At 43.0% G+C, this 19,080-nt stretch overlaps 1 protein-coding gene across 5 annotated transcripts in view; it reads left to right on the plus strand.

The window, feature by feature from the left end:
- TENM4 (teneurin transmembrane protein 4) overlaps positions 1–19,080 on the plus strand; it is a 760,950-nt gene that overhangs the window by 588,736 nt on the left and 153,134 nt on the right. For all 5 annotated transcript variants that reach the window (XM_019530413.1, XM_019530416.1, XM_019530415.1 and 2 more), the window contains 2 exons: positions 1,729–1,923; positions 6,967–7,167. In XM_019530413.1, coding sequence (XP_019385958.1) covers positions 1,729–1,923; positions 6,967–7,167 — 396 coding nt within the window. The remainder of the gene's footprint in view (positions 1–1,728; positions 1,924–6,966; positions 7,168–19,080) is intronic.

Raw genomic sequence — 19,080 nt, forward strand, 5'->3', positions numbered from 1 at the left:
CTGCCCTTTGGGCAGGGGGCTGGACTCGATGATCTTCTGAGGTCCCTTCCAGCCCTGATGTCTATGAAATCTATGAAATCTATGAAACAGCTGTTCACCAGAGCACCCCTGGGGAAGACCAGGAGTAATGGCCACAAAACTCCTGGAAGAGCAGTTCAGGCTCAACATTAGGAAAAGCTTCTTCACAGTCAGGGTGTCCAGATCGTGGAATAAGCTCCCTCCAGAGGTGGTGCAATCACCTACCCTGGAAATCATTAAGAGGAGACTGGATGGTCACCTCTCTGGGGTCCCCTGACTCCCAGTTGTCTCTCCTGCTTGGTGCAGGAGGCTGGACCCGATGATCTTCTGAGGTCCCTTCTGGGCTTACAATCTATGAATCTATGAAATAGGCAATGGGAGTAACTTCTGGTATTGGACCAGTGTGGTCATGGTGCTTTAACACACACAAACGGGCTAGTCTATCATGAGTCATGAAAACAACACTGGAGAAGGGACAGAATCGAGACGGAGGGTTCCTTTAACAGCTATGGATATCACTCCTGACATGAACTCCAGCTCAGGGATCACTTGAAATAGGTGTGTTGTATCTAGGATACATCTAATGCAGATGGTTTCCCAAATTACACAAGATAAAGTGGCTTTTCTGAAGATATTTATAACATGCCATAGTGAGTGGCACTGCTTATACAGCTGCTCTTAGGCTGGTGTGGGGGATGTGGGCAAAAGAAATCTGGGTTGAATACCTGTCCTTGGAGATGAGTTTCAATGGAGCTAAAAAATGGAAAAATGCAGCAAAGTGACAGAGAGCGTGGAGCTGAAGTGAACAGGTTTTTAGGAAGTATTTGATGAGAGAGAGCATCTTATTTTTAATTAAATGGGGTGACAAAGGGTGGCTGCCTCTGAAGTTTCATGGTAAGGCAAAGGAAGGAGGTTTAGAATACGTGAGCAAAGACATGGACAGATTTATATATAGACAGAAGATGGGGGAAGTTAAATGAATGTTTTTTTAAAAAGCAGGAGGAAGTTTAAATTGTATTTAAGGGTGGCAGGGAGAAGCGATGCAGTGGATGCCTGTTAAAGAGGATGGGGGAAGTGAATTGAAGCTTGAAAATACTCTGACTGCAGCAGTCTGAACCCTCCTGAGCAAAGAACTTGAAGGCCATAAAACTAGAAATTACAAGAGCAAAAATGGTGAATGATTTATGCATTGCTAAGGTTTGCAGGCAGAGACAGGGTCAAGGAAAATACAAAGTCTGGCGGCAATCCAAAGATAGTGATAGGCAGATCTGAGGCTAGTGACAGTAGAGAAGAAGCAAAAAATTTCAAGGTTCTGGAGGACTCCAGTATTTCTGATCTTGGGAATAGATGAAAAGTCTGAATCTAAGCAATCATAAGATGCATCTGAGACATTGGAAAAGGCAGCATTTTAAGCCAGAAGCATTATTTCACACATTGCTTTAAGCATTTATTTGTAGAAACGTATAATATAGCCAGGAGCCGAGCAAAGCAAGGTAGAGAAATGTGAGATCGCACATAATCAGAGAGGGAACTGAAGCCCATGACAGTGGGTGTTAGCCATATCAAAATGCTGGATTTACTTAGGAATTTGTAGTGGAAGAGTATGGAAAACGCGGTAGGTCCCTCAAGCATAGGAGCCTTGAGCAGTCCCTGGTGTGATGAACAGATGGGGTATATTTATGCTCTAATGTTGTTTCTGTCCATTTGTAGCATCTTGTCCAGTCCTGTGCAGTGGGAATGGACAGTACATGAAGGGGAGGTGCCTGTGCCACAGTGGCTGGAAAGGGGCAGAGTGTGACGTTCCAACTAACCAGTGCATAGATGTCTCCTGCAATAACCATGGCACGTGCATCATGGGGACCTGTATCTGCAACCCAGGATATAAAGGCGAGAGCTGTGAAGAAGGTATTTCCAAGATGCATTCAATTAGCCTTTTGCTTTGATTGTGGTTGTCTAATTATGTATACCGAGGCAGCGCTGAATAGTACTAGCACTTAGACACCACAGTAAAGGTACCTTAGAAATACGGTGGATGGCTGGAACGTGAAAATGATATGTTGTAATAACTTGTAATTATCTATCATATGTGTGCAATAATTGGGTGAAAAGCCATCAAATGATTCATATAGACAGATCTGGTTGAAGGGTCAGAACATCTAATCATATGTTCAAATCTTCTTATTAAAGCATCATTTCCATTTACACATCTCAATGTATAATTACTTTTACAATTTTTTTTTGTTTTTTCCCTTGGAGCAGATGCTATGCCAAGCGATTACAATTGCTTACATATACAAAATGGTAGAATGTGTGAAAAAGGACCCACTTGCTTTTCAAGTCTAAAGTGTAGACACATACAGGACTTGAATTAAATTCAGCTTCAGAATGAGATACCATATTAAGGAATCTGTCATAGATTTCTTCAAATTCCTGTTACCCCTAGAGTATTTTTCATGTCATTTATTTTTGTGGCTTACAATGATGATGCCAATAAAGCCCTTATCTTTAGGGTGTTACCATGTCTACATCATAAGACACAGCGAGATAAGCCTGTCTGATCTCCAGTGTGTCACTACTATTGAATGTGATTGTTCTCAACAAAAAAGTGGGTAGTTGTTGCCATATTTGCAAATTACCTCTCAATCAACCACTTACAAGAATATCTCCTAAAAAGCCTGTTTTTGATTGGTATTGAGGACCAATCTTTCCTGTTATGACTTTGCTTGAAATAGCAAGTATTTGGCACTTCAGAAAGCGCTGTTCAATAGAAAATTCCAAAAAACAGTGCATTCTCAGTTTCATTAATCTTGCCACAAATGCCTATATGAAAGCTGTGCAGCGCCTGCTTTGTTTGTCACCTCTGCATAGGAGTGGAGTTGACTTCGATTTATGGTCAGTTGGAAGGCAGGACAAATTTGCACCTTACAGGCTAACTAACTTATAGATAGATAGATAGGTAATACATATAGCATAAGCTTTTGGGAGCTGAAGCTCATTTCATCAGAAGCTATGAAAGCTCAGTTGTCAGCATGAGGATGACACGAAGAATTTTCTCACGGTTATGTGCAGTGGCAATAAGAATACCCTGAACTGGATTCAGATGTCCATGTGAGATACGACTTCTTCATTGTATACAGTACATCCAGGATTGAGTATCTGATGTTGGAATTTGTACATAGGTGGTTGGAGTTCGACACGATGAGTAAATGCTGAAAGTCCATCCTGTGAGAAAACTAACCCCAGCTAAAGAATGGGAAAGGCTTGAAAGATTTCTGTTATTGAAAAGAGTCACAATGTGGGCCCCTGTAACTCTTATGTATTAGAACATTTCTTTTATGTTTATTCAAAAATAGCAACATGGAAACTATTTAACACAGAGCCAGATTCTGCCCTCAGCTAGACTTGTGTGGGACCGTGTTGATGTCCGCAATGTCTAATGTATGCAACGCAGAGCATGATTTGGCCTTTTCCTAGTCTGAACTTCCTTTCACTGACCACATTTGATACAACAGAACAAACCCACTTCAGTTGTTTTATATTAACACTGTGGCAAGGACAGTATCACAGTCCCATTAGGTGAAAACTTGCAAAAGGAGTGAAGAACAAAGAGAATATGAGTTTCTTGTGAGCTGTTTGGGGATGGAGGAAGGGGGGTTCCTAGCATACATTTGTTTTTCATATGCAAGGCATAATTTGCATGAAACCGTGAGCAGGGAAAAATCAACCTAGAACTTATGCTGTGTTGGAAATATGCAGGATATGTTTTTAAAACCAGTAAAAAAGTTGATTTATATTATTTTTAAAATTGTGTTTACTTTTTAATTTCTCTTCTAAGGACCATCTGGTATTGATTCCTTTTTTATTATTTCTCAGTTCCTATAGTGTAGCTTCAGTGCTTATTCCCTGTTTATAATGGATTTTCATTCTAGTGTTTCTTTTTTCTTCCCCCCACCCTCCAGCATAGACGTTCCAGCAATGTTTATAAAACATCAGCTAACAATCCTATGTGGTTTTACTTTTCTCTTTTCTAAAGTTTATTGCCCTGTATTTTATAAGGTGCAGACTGAGCCAGCAGGACATTAAAAGGAGGGGAGCAAATTTAAGCAATGAAAGATTAGAAGTTACTCTTTGGGTACTGAATAAGTCTAATAACTTGTATGACCAATGAGGCATAAAGCATATTGGGGAAAGTATAGTAGCTACAATAGCATTGCTAGCTGCACGATTTATCTCACTAGCACAGGTTCTATAAAAGGTTTCAACTATAAATGGGGCACTTTCTAAAACAGGAATTAGACCATTTGGGACATTTTCCAAGCAGCAAAGCAAATCTATGCAAAACTCTTTTTTTTTTTTTAAATAAACTAGACCTTGTCGCCTCGTTCCTCGTTCCCATTTCACCCCAAGCTGGGCAGCTGAGGTTCTCAAGCAGAACTCTTCAAAATATATCGTTGTCTTTGAAAACCACCAAAGCAATTGCCAAAGAAGAAAGCAAAAGCCCCTAATCCTGTCCCAGGGTCCCCGCCACGCCAAAGAACGTCTAAAGATATGCGGCTAGTGAGGGCAAGATTAAAGTAGCCATTGTGCGTGACATCTTTTGAAAGGGCTCGTTTCAACATGAAAAATGGCCTTGGGATTATGATAAATGTGGTGCTCTGACACACGCATTCCCCTTCTGTAATCTTCTGTGTTAGCGCTGAGGTAGCAGAGCGCCTGCCTCCTCTGATGGAGCCCCCTTTAAAACTCACCTTTTTTCCCCAATCGACTTTCAGAGGGGGATGATTAATTGCCTGGAGGTAACCTTTTGTCAGATAGCCCATGATCTTTGTTCTCTGCATTCAAACCGTCTGCTGAGAACATAGGACTCCAGGAGTGTGTTGCTCAGTCCCTTTCAACCCCAGAGTAGGAACAGGGCCAGGGGCGTCCAGGGCTCGTGCTAAAATTGGCACCCGCATGCCTTGCTCGCTAATAGCAGAGGAGATTTATAGGTTTATCTTCTCCAGCATCTTAGGAGTCTCAAAGATTGTTCCAGCCATGAACAGAGCTCCAGAAATCTGCAAAACAGAAAATACCTTGGGATAGCCATTGCTGAGCCATTTCTTGTCAGAGTCAGAAGACTTTGCGAAGCCGAGGAATTACCAGAATGGCTTAACCGGGGTAGAGTGTTTCCTTTCAGGGTTTTGGATCTGAACTAAGTCTCATCACACCTGGAGAAGAAGGAACAACATTGAACTTTCCAGCGTGTGTTGTGCCGTGATCGGCTCAGCTGTCCTAGAGCCCCTAGTCGGACAACTCTGCTTTCCTAACCTGGCCTGGCTGACGCTTGGCATTGGTCCTCAAGGCCCTGCCACATGCCATTTCAAGAGCTCGGAATAGCTTGAAAGGACTTTTACTTCCTCCTGCTTGCTGTCTGTACCTTTATTTATTTAAAAATAGATGCTCAGTTCCTGCACTGAGTTGTGACCTGGGGTGAGGGTTGTGTGGTTCCTGCTTTTCATTTGACGGATGAAGTGACAAATGGCACTAGACCATGTAGACAGCGTCTTGTCTAAGCTAAGATGCTCTTTGGAGGCATACATAAGCCTCATGCAGGGGGATCCTCTTAGACACCCAAATGGCTGCTCTCGCATGATTTATAAGAAACTGCCCCTCTGTAGCAGAAGCACTCAAGGAGATTAAAAGCAAAATATTTTATTAAATAAAAATGCAAGAACAGAACTACTCATAAGTTATATTTTTATGTCCTCATTCAGCAAAGTGCATAAGCCTTTGAGTAAATTGAAACACATATGCAAATCATGTTAAACTATATAGGAATATAGAGTAGGCTTCAAATTAAGCACATGCTTTTTTGTACTTTGCTGAATCAGGGTCTTAATCTCTATCTGAAAGTTTTGCTATTCGAACACCACAGTAGCTTAACATTTTACAACATAGTGGCTGAGTAGGGATCAGCAACTTGGTGGCATTGGTTAAACGCATTAGGCATTTCTGCCTGACAGAAATTATGCTAATATGGTCTCAGCTGAGTAGCTGTTCCTGTTGTTCATTGTCACTGCCATTTAATTTAATTGATTTCTTGAGAGATGTCCCAGGTAAACTGGAAATCGTTTTCAGTAGAATGGGCTTTAATATTGTTTCCCTTTACCAGCGAGAGACATTTAAAATGTCCTTTGAGTGTTTATGTGGCATCACACACATAGGCTGGTTCTGTTAATGCCAGTATAAACACGTTACCCATTTAGTAGCCCCTAAATATTAAGGACTGCCTTTCTGGCACCTGTGGTTTTCAAGCATCAGTCATTAAGTACCTTAGAAACCAAGAGTGCCCATCACATAGAAATGGCTCAGGATTTGGTTTAAAATTTGTGATTCTGACAGACAGGAGTATTGTAGGCCTGCATTATAATAAATTAGTAAAGCAAAAGTGATTTCTATGTATGGGTTGACCTACCAGTCCCATCACGGATCTCACCTGTGGAGCAGAGGGCGTATCTATGAGTTACTAGGATAGGATGCAGTGCTTTCTATTCCCAACTCTGTCACGCTTTGAGCAAATGGGTTATATACTTTGTCTCAACTTCCTCCTGCGTGTAATGCCGAGCTCCCAAATTTGCTGTAACTCTTGGAGATCCTTGAATAATTTATTAATAATAATAATACTGCAATATATAATATACTGTGCCGAGATATGAAGTATTAATGAATCTCAGTTGATTGTCTCCAATTCATACTAGGTTCTGCACTGATTGAAGCTTCTCAGGTGTGATGTATGTGTTCAGAGGGGCTGTCTATGTGGTCCTTGATCACATCATAGCTGACCACATGCTGCTCTGCTCCCCTGTCGTACCGCACCATACTCTTGCAGCACAACTTGTATACTAAGCCATTCCTGAACTTTATATCTGTACTTCTCTCTTCTGCCCTTCTCTCCCCCTCCTTATGCAGTGGACTGCATGGACCCCACCTGTTCTGGACGAGGCGTGTGCGTTCGGGGAGAATGTCACTGCTCTGTTGGCTGGGGAGGAACCAGTTGTGAGACACCAAGAGCTACCTGTTTGGACCAGTGCTCTGGTCACGGGACCTTCCTGCCTGATACCGGGCTCTGCAGCTGCGACCCCAACTGGACTGGACACGATTGCTCAATCGGTAACTTTAGCAGTAGCTTTAAAGCAAGAATGCTTTCTAATGTATTAGCACTTGGCTCTGCAAACATAGCACTTCCACTTGGCTTGGGTAAAGCATGCAGAGAACATGACTGGGAGCACAAATCCTATAGCCCAACCACATCATCCTATTTCTATTGGTGATTTTATAGGAATGTGATAAATAGCCCCACTAAAGCCACCTAGGCTTGCTATTGTTGACTATATTGCTGTGAATTTAATTTATAGCCTGCATAATGCTACCTGTTGTAGTGTTAATTCCTGATGAAGCTCTGTAGCCTCCAATGGGCAGGTTGGATTTTTATGAGATTACTAAGCGTTCTTTAGCCAGTTGTAAAGCAAAAAGGAAAGACGACCGTAAGGGATGGCAGTTGCACTTCAGGTGTGCTCCTCTCCTGCTGTTTGAATATAGTGTGCCCCCTGGCTGTGAATCAGATGGAAAAGCCTTAATATAAAAACAAAGCCAAGAAGCAAAAGGTCAGGTGTGAAGGGACAGAACAGTCTTGTAGGTATTTGACCTTGCTGGGGTTATTTGACCCCAGCAGTCTTGCTCTCACAAGGTCCCTTCCAGCCCTAAACTTCTGCGAATCTGTGTGAAAGGTGCAGACACCGACCCAGAAGATGAATATTTATATGGCATCTGCAGGTTTGCTGGGAAATTGGGGGCTTTTATAATTCCCCCATTCCTCAACTAAACAGGAAGCTTGTTGAAAACAAGCAATGGGGATCTGAACTTGAGCTTACAATACAGTTATCATCTTTCTGTCCTGAGGATAGCTAGTCTTCAAGTAACACCCTAGAAGTACTGGGAACCATTAGATACTCAGGAGCAATTGTTTGCTTGGCCTTTGTTCTTTGTTCACCAATAAGGAGCATAAGGAAAGCAGCTGCAAACCACATCTGTTGTGGCTTCTTTACCCTACACAGTTGTGGTTGAACCACACCAGGACTCCAGAGTACCACAGTAATGTCGACCCATTGAAACAACTCCCTGGGAAGCAACAAAAACAATTAAGAGAACTGGAAGTATTGACGTGGGAGTAAAGAAGACAAATGAACAAGAATAGTTTTGGCTAACGAGATACTTGAATGTGCGCAGTGCAAAATCATGTTAACTGTCAACATGTATTTCAAGATCACAAACTCCAAGGATGGGGAGGAGTTATCAAGTGAGGCCCAAGGGAATTATAACCAGGAATGATTTTTCTAAATTTAAACATCAAAAAGCAGTAAAAATGACTAGATAGAAGAATAACATCTAAAGAGCGCAGGTGGACGCCCCTCACGTGACACACAAAAACAAGATTGAGTGAGATTCTTGTGACTATGGCATAGGAGACAGCCTTGCACTGGCAAGAAGATATAGTATTGTTTCCAGCTTCATCATTTTTGGTTCCATGCACTGAAACATTGTCTAAGACCGTGGAAAAAGGAAGGGAAGAGCGGGAGAGTAGCAATATACTTCAGGCAATTTTGTGGTGTGGTTGACAACTGAATTCTCCTTCTGAGATAGATAGAGGTTTTCAGATTGAAAGGAAAGGTTTGGAAAATGCTTGCTTCTACATGCAAATGCATAAGCCTACCATTTTGCCACCCCATGGGGTCCTATAGTATATAACCTTTCTACATACTGCATTTGTAAATCTGCCTAGTGTGAATTTTTTTTCTGGCAGTGTGAGATTACATAGCAAAAACTTGAGCAACTGCATTGTAGGACTCTTTTCTTCACCGAGCTACTTGTAACATTAAGGTTATTGTGCCTCTGAGCAAAAATCACAGCTAAGGTGATTTGTAAACACCCATTTGTAACCTGGATCTTTCTAATGGATTGATGACTCGATTCCAAAGGGCAGAATTACTCACAGGATGTCTGATGCTAGTTTTCCATGATTAAAATGTAGTGAGCAAGAACTTTAGTATATGCAGCAGCACACTGTAATAGGATGAGATTCGGATACATAATAAATAATAAGCTCATGTGGCCAAATTCTAGGTTTTATGATTCAATAAATAATTTTATTATATACAAAGAGGAACAAGGAGAGCAGAAAAAGGTATATAGGCCAAGGCCATATTCTGCTCTATTGTATTGGTGGAGGATTCTCACCTCCTGAAACACGTAACGATGAATTGAAAGCAGGTCAGTTAAGCTCATGCTTAGTTCCTAATGAAATCTAAGGGACTTTGATTGAAAAGTCTATGCATGCCAAACAATAGCCCTTTTTCTGAACCATGATTAGGAATATGGCAGTTTCCCCATCTCTTGAAGGCTTTGGATTTAGACTGGATCACTTTCTGAAGAAGTGTGTTATTCAGACACAGGTTATTGTGCTCAGCACAGGAGTAATGGGGTGGAACTTTATAGCCTGTCAGACAGGGTGTTGTAATGGTCTCTTCTGCCCTTAAAGTCTAAGAATCTAGGACATTAGCTATGTAAGATTCAATACAGCCCCTAGACGCACAAGAAAAGCAGGACCAGACACTTAGATCCAAATCCAGGTTCATTCACACAACTTTCAGGTATCTAAATTACTAACCATGGTCTTAACCCACCCCATGCAATGAGCACGAAGCCACCTGAGCATCTAGATTCCTTGCACAACTCTAGATACTCAGGCTCCACGGAGGTTTCTGTCGTCACTCACTTTCTGTTGAAACCTTTGTTTCCTTGAGAGGTGCCAATAGTCCACATAAGTTCCAACTTTTTAATCACAGAACAAAATCATGTCTAGCAGCTGTTTGAAATGGGGAGGCAGAACCCCCACCTTTTAGCCCCGTCGTTCAGGAGGTAGGGCACTCACTTAGGGAATGGGTGAACCCGCGTTCTTCTCTAAGACCATGGAAAAAGGAGGGGAAGAGAGGGAGAGTAGCAATATACTTTATGCCCTTACCAGCCAGTGGGATGCCCCAGTCCCCAGACCTTGGGCTAGGCAGGGCCCAGACCATGCATCACGTCTCCTGTTAACATGGGGCCACAGTACATGAAGGAGTCATGGAGCCAAAAGGCATGCATTCAAAAAGGAATAGGACTGTAGGACCCAGTGAGGAGGGCACTGGCTGGGAATAGAGGAAGCCCTGGGTTCTGGCCTCTGGCTGCAATGCTGCCTATGCATTTTATGCAGTCACTATCCAATCTCCATAAGGCAAAATGCTTAAGAGCATTGTGATCACAGGTCCTCCTTATGGTTGCCCTCCTTAGCATGAGCTAGATGCCTATATGATGCAGGTGCATAAGGGCTCTCCACTAAAAAATAAGAAAGAGCTCTGTTTCTTTCCTGGCGGATTTGGATTGGTGAGGGCTGCTCACGGTCAGACTGGGAGAGCTGTTTGTCTATGCAAACAGGATTAGTATTAGTGTCTGTGAGGACAATAACCTTCCCATTGAGAGAATGGAAAAACCACATTTCTCCCTTGGTGGAAGAAACACTTCCAAGGCAAGGCCTAGTCATGGGAAGGATTTAGAGGGTTGATTAGTATTGGAGGTCTTTGTTTTTCGTGACTGATATATATTACCGGGGATTGATATTACTGGGGAGTGATTACTGCTGGGGAAGCAAGGGGGCTTTGGTGCCTTCTTTTATTGGACCAACTCTATGATTGAGGGAGATGTTAGACAAGTGTTTGAGCACAAAGGGGCGTCTTCACCTACTCTAACCCTACAACAATATTACTGGTAGGTTTTGTTGCCCTTTTATAAGTATCCATATTTAATTCCAGTCTGGAGTTTGGTTTTGCCATCACCAATAACCACAGCCAGGCAGTTTTTGCAAATTTTGTCACAGTGACATAGGAGGGAAAGAACAAGGAGCAGCATTTTCTTTAAGTGCCATTTCTTTTGAAGTATGTGCCCGCTGCGGGTCTAATGTCAGAGAAAGCTGCCCCTGCACTTCCCAGGGCTAGTTGCCTTGAGAAGGGAAAATGTAGGATGAGTCCTTTTCCCATTCATGGAGGAGATGGTTATTCCAGGTTCCTTTTCTTCCTAGATAAGTAGGCAGTTCAGTTCCCTCCCAGTAGGACTCCAAAATAAACATTTCCACTTCTCATCAGCAGGGAGATGAAGCAAGAGATAACTCTGGGGCACTGACTTCCTACTCAGGTGTTTAGGCTTCAAAGGGAAGGGACTTGAGTGCCGGTAGAGCAGTTTCCCCTTCTCCACTGCGTCGGTATGAAAAAATGCTTGGATAGCTCCCAGCTGTTCAGTAATTCTTCGCTGCATGGGACAGAGCTCCCACTGGGAAGCTGAGCCATGCCTGAAATGCAGAGTTGGGTGTACGGTGCAGTGTCCCTCCCTGCGTCTATTCTATAAGCCCAATGCTCTCACGTGACATAGTGACTCCTGAACATCCGGACACATGCCAGGCAGCCCAAGTCTTTCAAAAACTGTTCAAAAATCCCTTCTCAGCAGAGTCAGCAGGGCAGTAGGAGTTCTCCCTTGTGACTCTGCAAACAAACCCCAAACTGGTCAGGGGAGTGCAAGTACCAACAAAAGGTTTCCTTCTCAACACCGTTCAGCTCAATGGCTGAGTCTGTGCTTGGTGCAAAGAGGATAATTAAGAAACCTCTTGTCCTATCCCCTCGGCTCCAGATCCTGTAATCTCAGTTTCTCCTTACCAAGAGCTCATGCTTAGCCAGTTCCTTCCGCCCTTTCAATGAACTCCAGCCTAGGGCCCTTCTCTTGGAGCCAGGCAGCTCCTAAAGGCTTTATAGGGCATGTCCCTTAACCTCTTTTTTGTCTGCCTGGGGTGAAGGGAAGAGAAGAGGCTGTGTTCAACACAAAATTTAATTTAACATGAAGTAGAGTAGTGATTTTTGAGTGACTTGGGCTGCATGGCATGTGCCTGGACTTTCAGGAGTCAGTAGAGTGCACTGTTTCACATGCAAGCACTGTGCTTACACTGCCCCATGCAGTAGTTGTGCCGAATGCCATGTGTGTACTCATCCAGGGGACCGGTGGGGTTGTTGGTCTTTGCTGCTTTGGTGGCAAGTCTTTAGATATTTAAAACTGGGCAGGACTTAGCACTAATAGAAGCAATACCCAGTATATAGGAAAACTCTGACTCAGTAAAGGCCATATAAAATCAGGCTTCATGCAGCTTGGTATTCAGAGTGAGGAACTGGTTGTCAGGACTCCTAGAATATATCCACGCTGTTATTGAGGGGACACATTAACTAATGCAGCCCACATGGGTTGCTCTGCCTTGTCTGTATCTTATCTTGCTGCAGCCACCTGTAAAATATGGAAGGAGAGGCAAATAAGGGGCAAAGTGATTCCTAGAATGGCTCTCTGCTCAAGTCCTTCTGCACATCAGTTTGCCTCCTCCTTGTCTCTCCTGTTGTGCATGACTGACAAAAAGCTGTGGAGACAGCAAAAAGAATGGAGAATGGCCAGGATGCATGTGCTCATCAACTTCTTGTGTCTGTGGCCCTCTGCCTGGGTGAGAGGTGAACACAGTCCTGGGGAGAGACGGGTGACTAGGATGAAAGACCCTGGGCCCTAATGCTCATTAGGGCTTGGGGGAGTGAGTTGGGATGCTGCATAGGAGGTGAGTTAAGGGTATTTTAGTAAGGATGGGCAAGGGATTTGATCTAGAGGATGGGTCTGAGGATGACCTTAGGTAGCAGTATAACCATGTATTGAGTATATGGAAACCCATGAATTCCTGAGGTCCCAAAGGGAAGTGATTAGAGCAAGACTTGGGTGTCAGGACTCTTAACTTCCATTCCTGTCTTTGCTGCAAGCAGTGTTTTCTGGAACATGCCACTTAGTCTCACTGTACGTCAGTTTTCCCTTCTGGAGTATGGGGGTAATATGACATACCAGAAAACAGCTGCAAAACTTAGCCACTAAATCAGTGGTTCCCAGCCTTCATTGGTCTGTGGGCAGCAATACTGAGCAAGTAACGTGCTGCAAGCCCCTCTCTTCTTCACCTCTCCCTGTCAACCTCAGTTTTAACTTTTTTAATTTCCTCTGGCTGCAACCAGCATAATGGCTTTTGTCACTGGAGACTGCGCAGGGCATTATCACAGAGGAATACGCTATATACACACACTCACACATGCACCTCGGAATATCAGCAGCTCTAATATATCTTACCAGACAGTGTCATATCTCATTGGTCAAACAGTACCAGGATTAACGCAACATGTGTGATGAAAATGGATTCCCTCAGGCTCATTGGTGTCAACTTTATAAAACAAAATCTTATGTTAAATTCATGTCATGCCCAAGGCCACCAAAATAAAAAGCTCTCCCTGGAAAATATTCATATAATTTCACCTTTAAACCATCGTCTCCTTCATTAAAGAGTGAGAATGTCTCTGTACAAGACGGATGTTACACCAGCTGTCACATAAAATAGGCTTGCACATCACTGGAGTGCAGAGTGCCTCTCCCCGCAATGCCCGTGAGGGCATTTGTTTGCCTTTTGCTTTCATCTTGGCTCCAAGATACATTGGAGAAGGCAAGAGAATTGAACCTTGAGATATGGCCTCCTGAAATGGATAAACTTCCATTCGTTTCACATCTTCATGCCTTAAAAAGGAGATTTCAGGCACTGCTGCATAATTGGATGCCACTTTAAATGATCCCTCTTCAACTTGTAACTTGTTTATCTTCCTACCCCTGCCGTCTTCTTGCCTGTAAAACTCTTGGTGAAGGCAACATTGGCTGGCTTAGCATACAGGCTGCAGAGCTATGCAGCAAGATGCTTTCGAAGTCTGTTTTGGCTCAATATGGGCACCACAAGCCAACTCCTGAAGACGTTACTTGGCTCTTAGTCAACACTTCCCTTGACTTCAGTAGGGGTTTTGCATCCTTAAAGAATTCAGTGTTAAGCCCTACATAATCAATACATACTGGGTGTATCTACACATGCCCCTATGGCACCGTTGTGACTGTGCCATCATTTAGCACTTCCTTTTAAAAGTACTAAATGACAGTGCAGTAACAGCCATTACTGCACCATGCTGGTGGCGTATGGCTATTTTTTTGCCACTACGGTGACATAGCGGTGGCATCATGGCTTGTGTCCGCTGATGCCACATCACTGCAGCTTGCAACATCGCTTGTAGATGCGCCCGCTGATTCATAAAGCTGTGAACTTCCCTATTCCAGCTGAGTCCAGACTGGCACTTGAATGCCAGCTTATAATTGGCTTTGACAGGCACAGGTGTTGATTTTAATGCAAGAAATGGGCCCAGAGAGTCAAAAGTGTTAACTAGACCCTGTTATTTTACCACATTGAACAGCTAACATGGTCCAGAGGTCTGCATACAGAAACTGTTTAATCCCATGGCAAAGTCACCATTAAAAATCCTTTTAATCTTTTACTGAAGCAGGGAGAAAAAACAAGCTAAAGCACTTGAAGTGGAAAGTATTAAGTAAGGTTTTCATTTAATAAACATCCCTTATTCTTGTCCCTGTTAGCATAGGGAGCTGCTGTGATGCAAAGCCCCCGTTTAATCGTCTTTTGGTAGATATTGAAGAAGATATTACCTGTTCTTTTGAGAGAATAAACCAATTAGCTGATATGGGCTTGGACAGCAGTTGTTGGAATCCAAACCTGTTCCCTTGAAGAGAGAAGAAGAAAAGCACACAAGATAAGAGAGTGGAGACCAGGAATGGCAGGAATTGCAGCTTCTGCCTCTTTGGTGCTGAAAAACAGGCATTGCTTATGGTCTGAATAGCCGCTGTGAGACCTGGCAAGCTTTTAACAGAATTGGACCTTTTAAGACATTTCTTAATTGGCCACCTTCCTGGATATAAGCCAAAGACTCCCAGACTCTTAACAGAAGGCAAAAAGAGAAGGATTGGACAAAGAAGAAACCATGTGAAGAAGGAAGAGGAGACCCGAGGGAAACAGTGACAGAAGGAGCCCAAGGTTCACATCCAGGTGTTGTCCAGGAGGTAACTGAGGTCAGTGGGGGTTGCGGTGTCATCTGTATCCCTCTTTGCTGCTTGGTCTGATCAAGTCTTCTCTCAGGATCAAGACAGTGAAGGCCCAATGGTGTGGCAAGTTTTAAAGAGTTGATGGGGGTGGCAGCTGAAATGATAAGCTCTCTCCAGATACAAGTCATCTGATTAAGAAATAGTACACTACTGTGACAGACAAAGTTCTTTGGGTAAATCCGATACCTTTTATTAGACCAACTCAAATAGTTGGAAAAATTCTTCTTAGCAAGCTTTCGGGCACAAACAGCCTTCGTGAAGAATTCTCTAGGCTTTTGTAAGATGTCATACAACTTTCAGGGTTGTAGGAAGGAATAACTAGATATGGCAATTACCCCCTGAGCTTGAGGAGTGGAAGTAATGGGGTCTGGGTGAACTTTTACCTCAAGTTCACTGGAGACAAGGCAATTAATGACCACATGTCATGACCATCTTCTTATTGGCTGGTGACCTGCTTGAAGTGAGTAGAACGTGTCTGCCCAAGTTCCTAGCAAATAGATGGCTATGCTGTAAAAATCACCATCACGGTTCACACTTAATTGGTACCCTTTTAGCAGCCTCAGCAGATAGGTCAAAGCTGGAATGTGCCTTGAAGTATACAGTGCTCCTTTCTCTCATAAAGGTGATTCCTCCAGATCAGTGCTGAGATGTATTAGCACCATGGAGAAGCAAAGTTTTCAGAGCTGTTGCCAGCGTACACCAGATAAAGGCCTGTAGTTTCTAGGGGGCTATCCGTTCAAACCCCATCACCAGAGCTAAGTAGATTGAATGCATTTTCTTTAAAGAAAAGAAGGCAAGGGGATGCTAACAAAAACACTAATGAATGTTCTAGATTATTGGGTAAACTCTTGTTTAAATCAAAATGTGCTCTCAAACCAAGTTGAGGCTCATCCCACACCAGTGCTGAGATCGGAAATGGGAAATCACAGCTGACTCCGGTGATCACATCAGTGCATAGTTTGGAAAGCATGCATTCAGTTTTAAGTAGAGACAAAATGGAAATTCATTGAATCAGGAAGGAACAAAATGTAATTCTTTATTAATGACAGAAAAGCATGAGCAAAACAATTTTTCACTATTGAAATTATCTTCTGGCTGTGGATGGGGAAAGAAATTAAAATCAGCATAGAGAAGCCCTGGTAAGAGGCTCATTTACGCAGTGGGAATTGTAACTGCTTGGGAAGCCTTAACTCACATTCCAGAAAGCACCAAGATCCAATTAAACATCAAAGAGAAAAACATAATCCAGCTCTTTAGGATATTTATTTTTATTTAACGAATCTCAGCTCTGGAAATCCAGTCCATGGAGACCTGGCATTTCTTGTCCTTCCATCCAACAGGAGGTAACAGTGTAAAATAAAGTCTGAATAATAAATACTGAAAAGATTGACAATGGTGCACAAGTAAATCCTAGCCATGTAGGAGTATCTTCAGATGCAGTGGGATGTTCAGCCCCTCACATGTAAGGAGAGGATGAAAATAGGCACAGAGAGTCTGATAAATGTTGCAGAAGTTAGCATTGGATAAACTGAGAGCCAGTAGCCTTGCTGTTTAATAAAATGGCAGCTGACAAAGCAATAGTGTTTCAGAGAGGAGGCGGGAAACCTCTTTTACGCAACTATGTGCCTGAAATTATTCCTAACGTGATTTATTTTGCAACTTTCCAAATGATAGTCCTGCATCCTATTGTTGACTGGATTAGAGCATCAATCTGTTACATCAGGGATCTTCTCTCAGTCTTGAGAGCAATAATGATCATGGTTACTGTTGTTACTGTTCCACTTCAAAGTACCAACAGGATGCCATTGATCTAGGTACTGCACATCCAAATCAAGAGCTAGTTGGATAGATGGCCCCAAAATCCCTGTAGACAAAAGGCGGCAGGAAAGAGTGGTTGTTCTCACCCCATGCCCATCTCCTGCCCCTTTGATAGATGGAGAAAGGAGGCACAGAGGGAGGGCAAGGTGTTGGACTGTTCTGGTGTACCTGGCTAGTCAGGACCATAAGCACAGGCCCTCTCTTGTAGGTAGGTAAGTGACACATGTTTTAGCATCCAAGGCCACCACTAATGATTTCTCTCCCATCGTCTGTCTCCTGCTTCTGTCCAATACCTCTCTTAAGATCACCTTACGTTTCCTGGTGACTCCAGCTGAGTTTTAGGCAGGAGCTGGGTTGTCCCTCTGCCTACTAGCAGCTTGTATCTGTCCTCCTTCCTACTCCGGGGCTGACAAAGTGTCATTCTGAGCCCTGTTCATAGCATGTCTACAGGATCAGGCCTCATAAACCAGGTGGTCTAGTTTACCAGCCCTGCTTTGGGTGTCCCAGGGTCAAGCTTGAGCCGAGGCTCTGAGCCTTTACTCAGGTGGGAGGTAGGAGTTATGCTGTGTCTGCTTTGAAGGGACCAGTCAGCAGAAAATTCAGCCCCAAGTGAGCAGGTTGGTTGCTTGTAAACTGAAGTCAATGGCACTTAAATGGTGGACATGGGTGCTTACTTCTACCCAAACTGGTTCAGGGCTACCCAGGGAGTCTTTGGCAGAGTCTGGAATTGAACTCACCACTACCACAAGGTGAAGTCTTCCTCCCTGCAAGGGACAGTAAGATGGTCTTGCAAATGAAGCAGAGGAGTGGGAGCTGAAAGAAGTTGGTTCTGTTGATCGCTTTTACCACAGCTTCCTTCTGTGACCAGAAGCAAGTCCCTTACGCTCACTTTTCCTGTCTCTGACTTGGCTCTTGTCAGGTTCAGTTCAATTCCTCTGAGCTCCTCTCACCAAATGTAGGAAGAGGTAAGAAGTGTCCTACTGTGCTCTTAGAAGAAGCAACACTCCAGATGTCTTGGACTCATTCAGATTGTGCTTAAATACAGTACTTGCTTGCTGTCACATAGTAGCTATCCTTCAATCCATTCAAAACTTGCACAGGATCTTTGAATCCAATACTAGAGTAGACAAAGGAATAGGGGGCACTTTCAGACCCACATCCAGGAACACAGAATTTGTTGCAATACATGAGCCGCAATTGAAATACCCTGTGACCTTCAATTAATGACAGTAGCATAAGTCACCTAGCTATTTATCTGGTAATTACAGAGATGGAGTGCTTGTTAAAGGCTTCATATTGCAAATTTGGTATTGTGGTGGCAAAGAAAGGTCTTCAAAAGCTCTGTATTGGATTCTGTTTTGCCCGGCGGTCTGAAAGGTTGTGGAGGCCCTTTTTTTTAAACGACTTAAAAGGTAGGCTAAATGCTAATTATTTGAGTGCCCACCTCGCTTCCAACATAGGGACTGCGTTTTCACAATAGGTGTTGATCAAATGACATAAATGAGTTTCGTGACACTACCAAATACTTTGATTACTTCATGGGTGTCCCCATTGTGTTTATTATGAAGCTTGACATTTTCCCCCCTCACCTTATGTTATAGTCTGCTCCTACACATATCTTATTCCTGACTGTGAAATGAATGCAAGCTTTCAATGCAAAGCTTGTCTCCTCACAAAAGAGGTCTTTCCATCCCTCTTATTGTCTCCTTGCCATGCTTTGTTTTTCTGGAAGAATCCAGACATTGCTGGAAATTGCCTCCACTGAGCTAACTTGAAACCAGAAAATCCCCAGTTAAGACAGATTTTTAATTATTAAATTTTCTATTAATATGTTGAAGGTCAGTGGAACTGCCCCTGTTTCTCAAGAAGCTCCGGACAATTTACCCAATCTTATATTTTAGCACAAAATCCACATTTATTAACCGATTTAGCAGGCAGGTCAGAGGCAGCTAAATCTCGGATTCTATCCTACTTCACATGAATGCTAATTTTTTTCCATCTGTATTGCTCCTTGCTAAGCTGAAAGGGTTTAACATTTTGTCAAGCCAATAATAGAATTTTTTTTTTTTTGTAACCACGTACAAACAGATTTGTGATAAATTAAGCAGAAATGGACATCATTTTCCCTTT

Source organism: Crocodylus porosus, unplaced genomic scaffold (assembly GCF_001723895.1).
Source record: "Crocodylus porosus isolate Cpor-Errol unplaced genomic scaffold, CroPor_comp1, whole genome shotgun sequence".
NCBI lineage: Eukaryota > Metazoa > Chordata > Crocodylia > Crocodylidae > Crocodylus > Crocodylus porosus.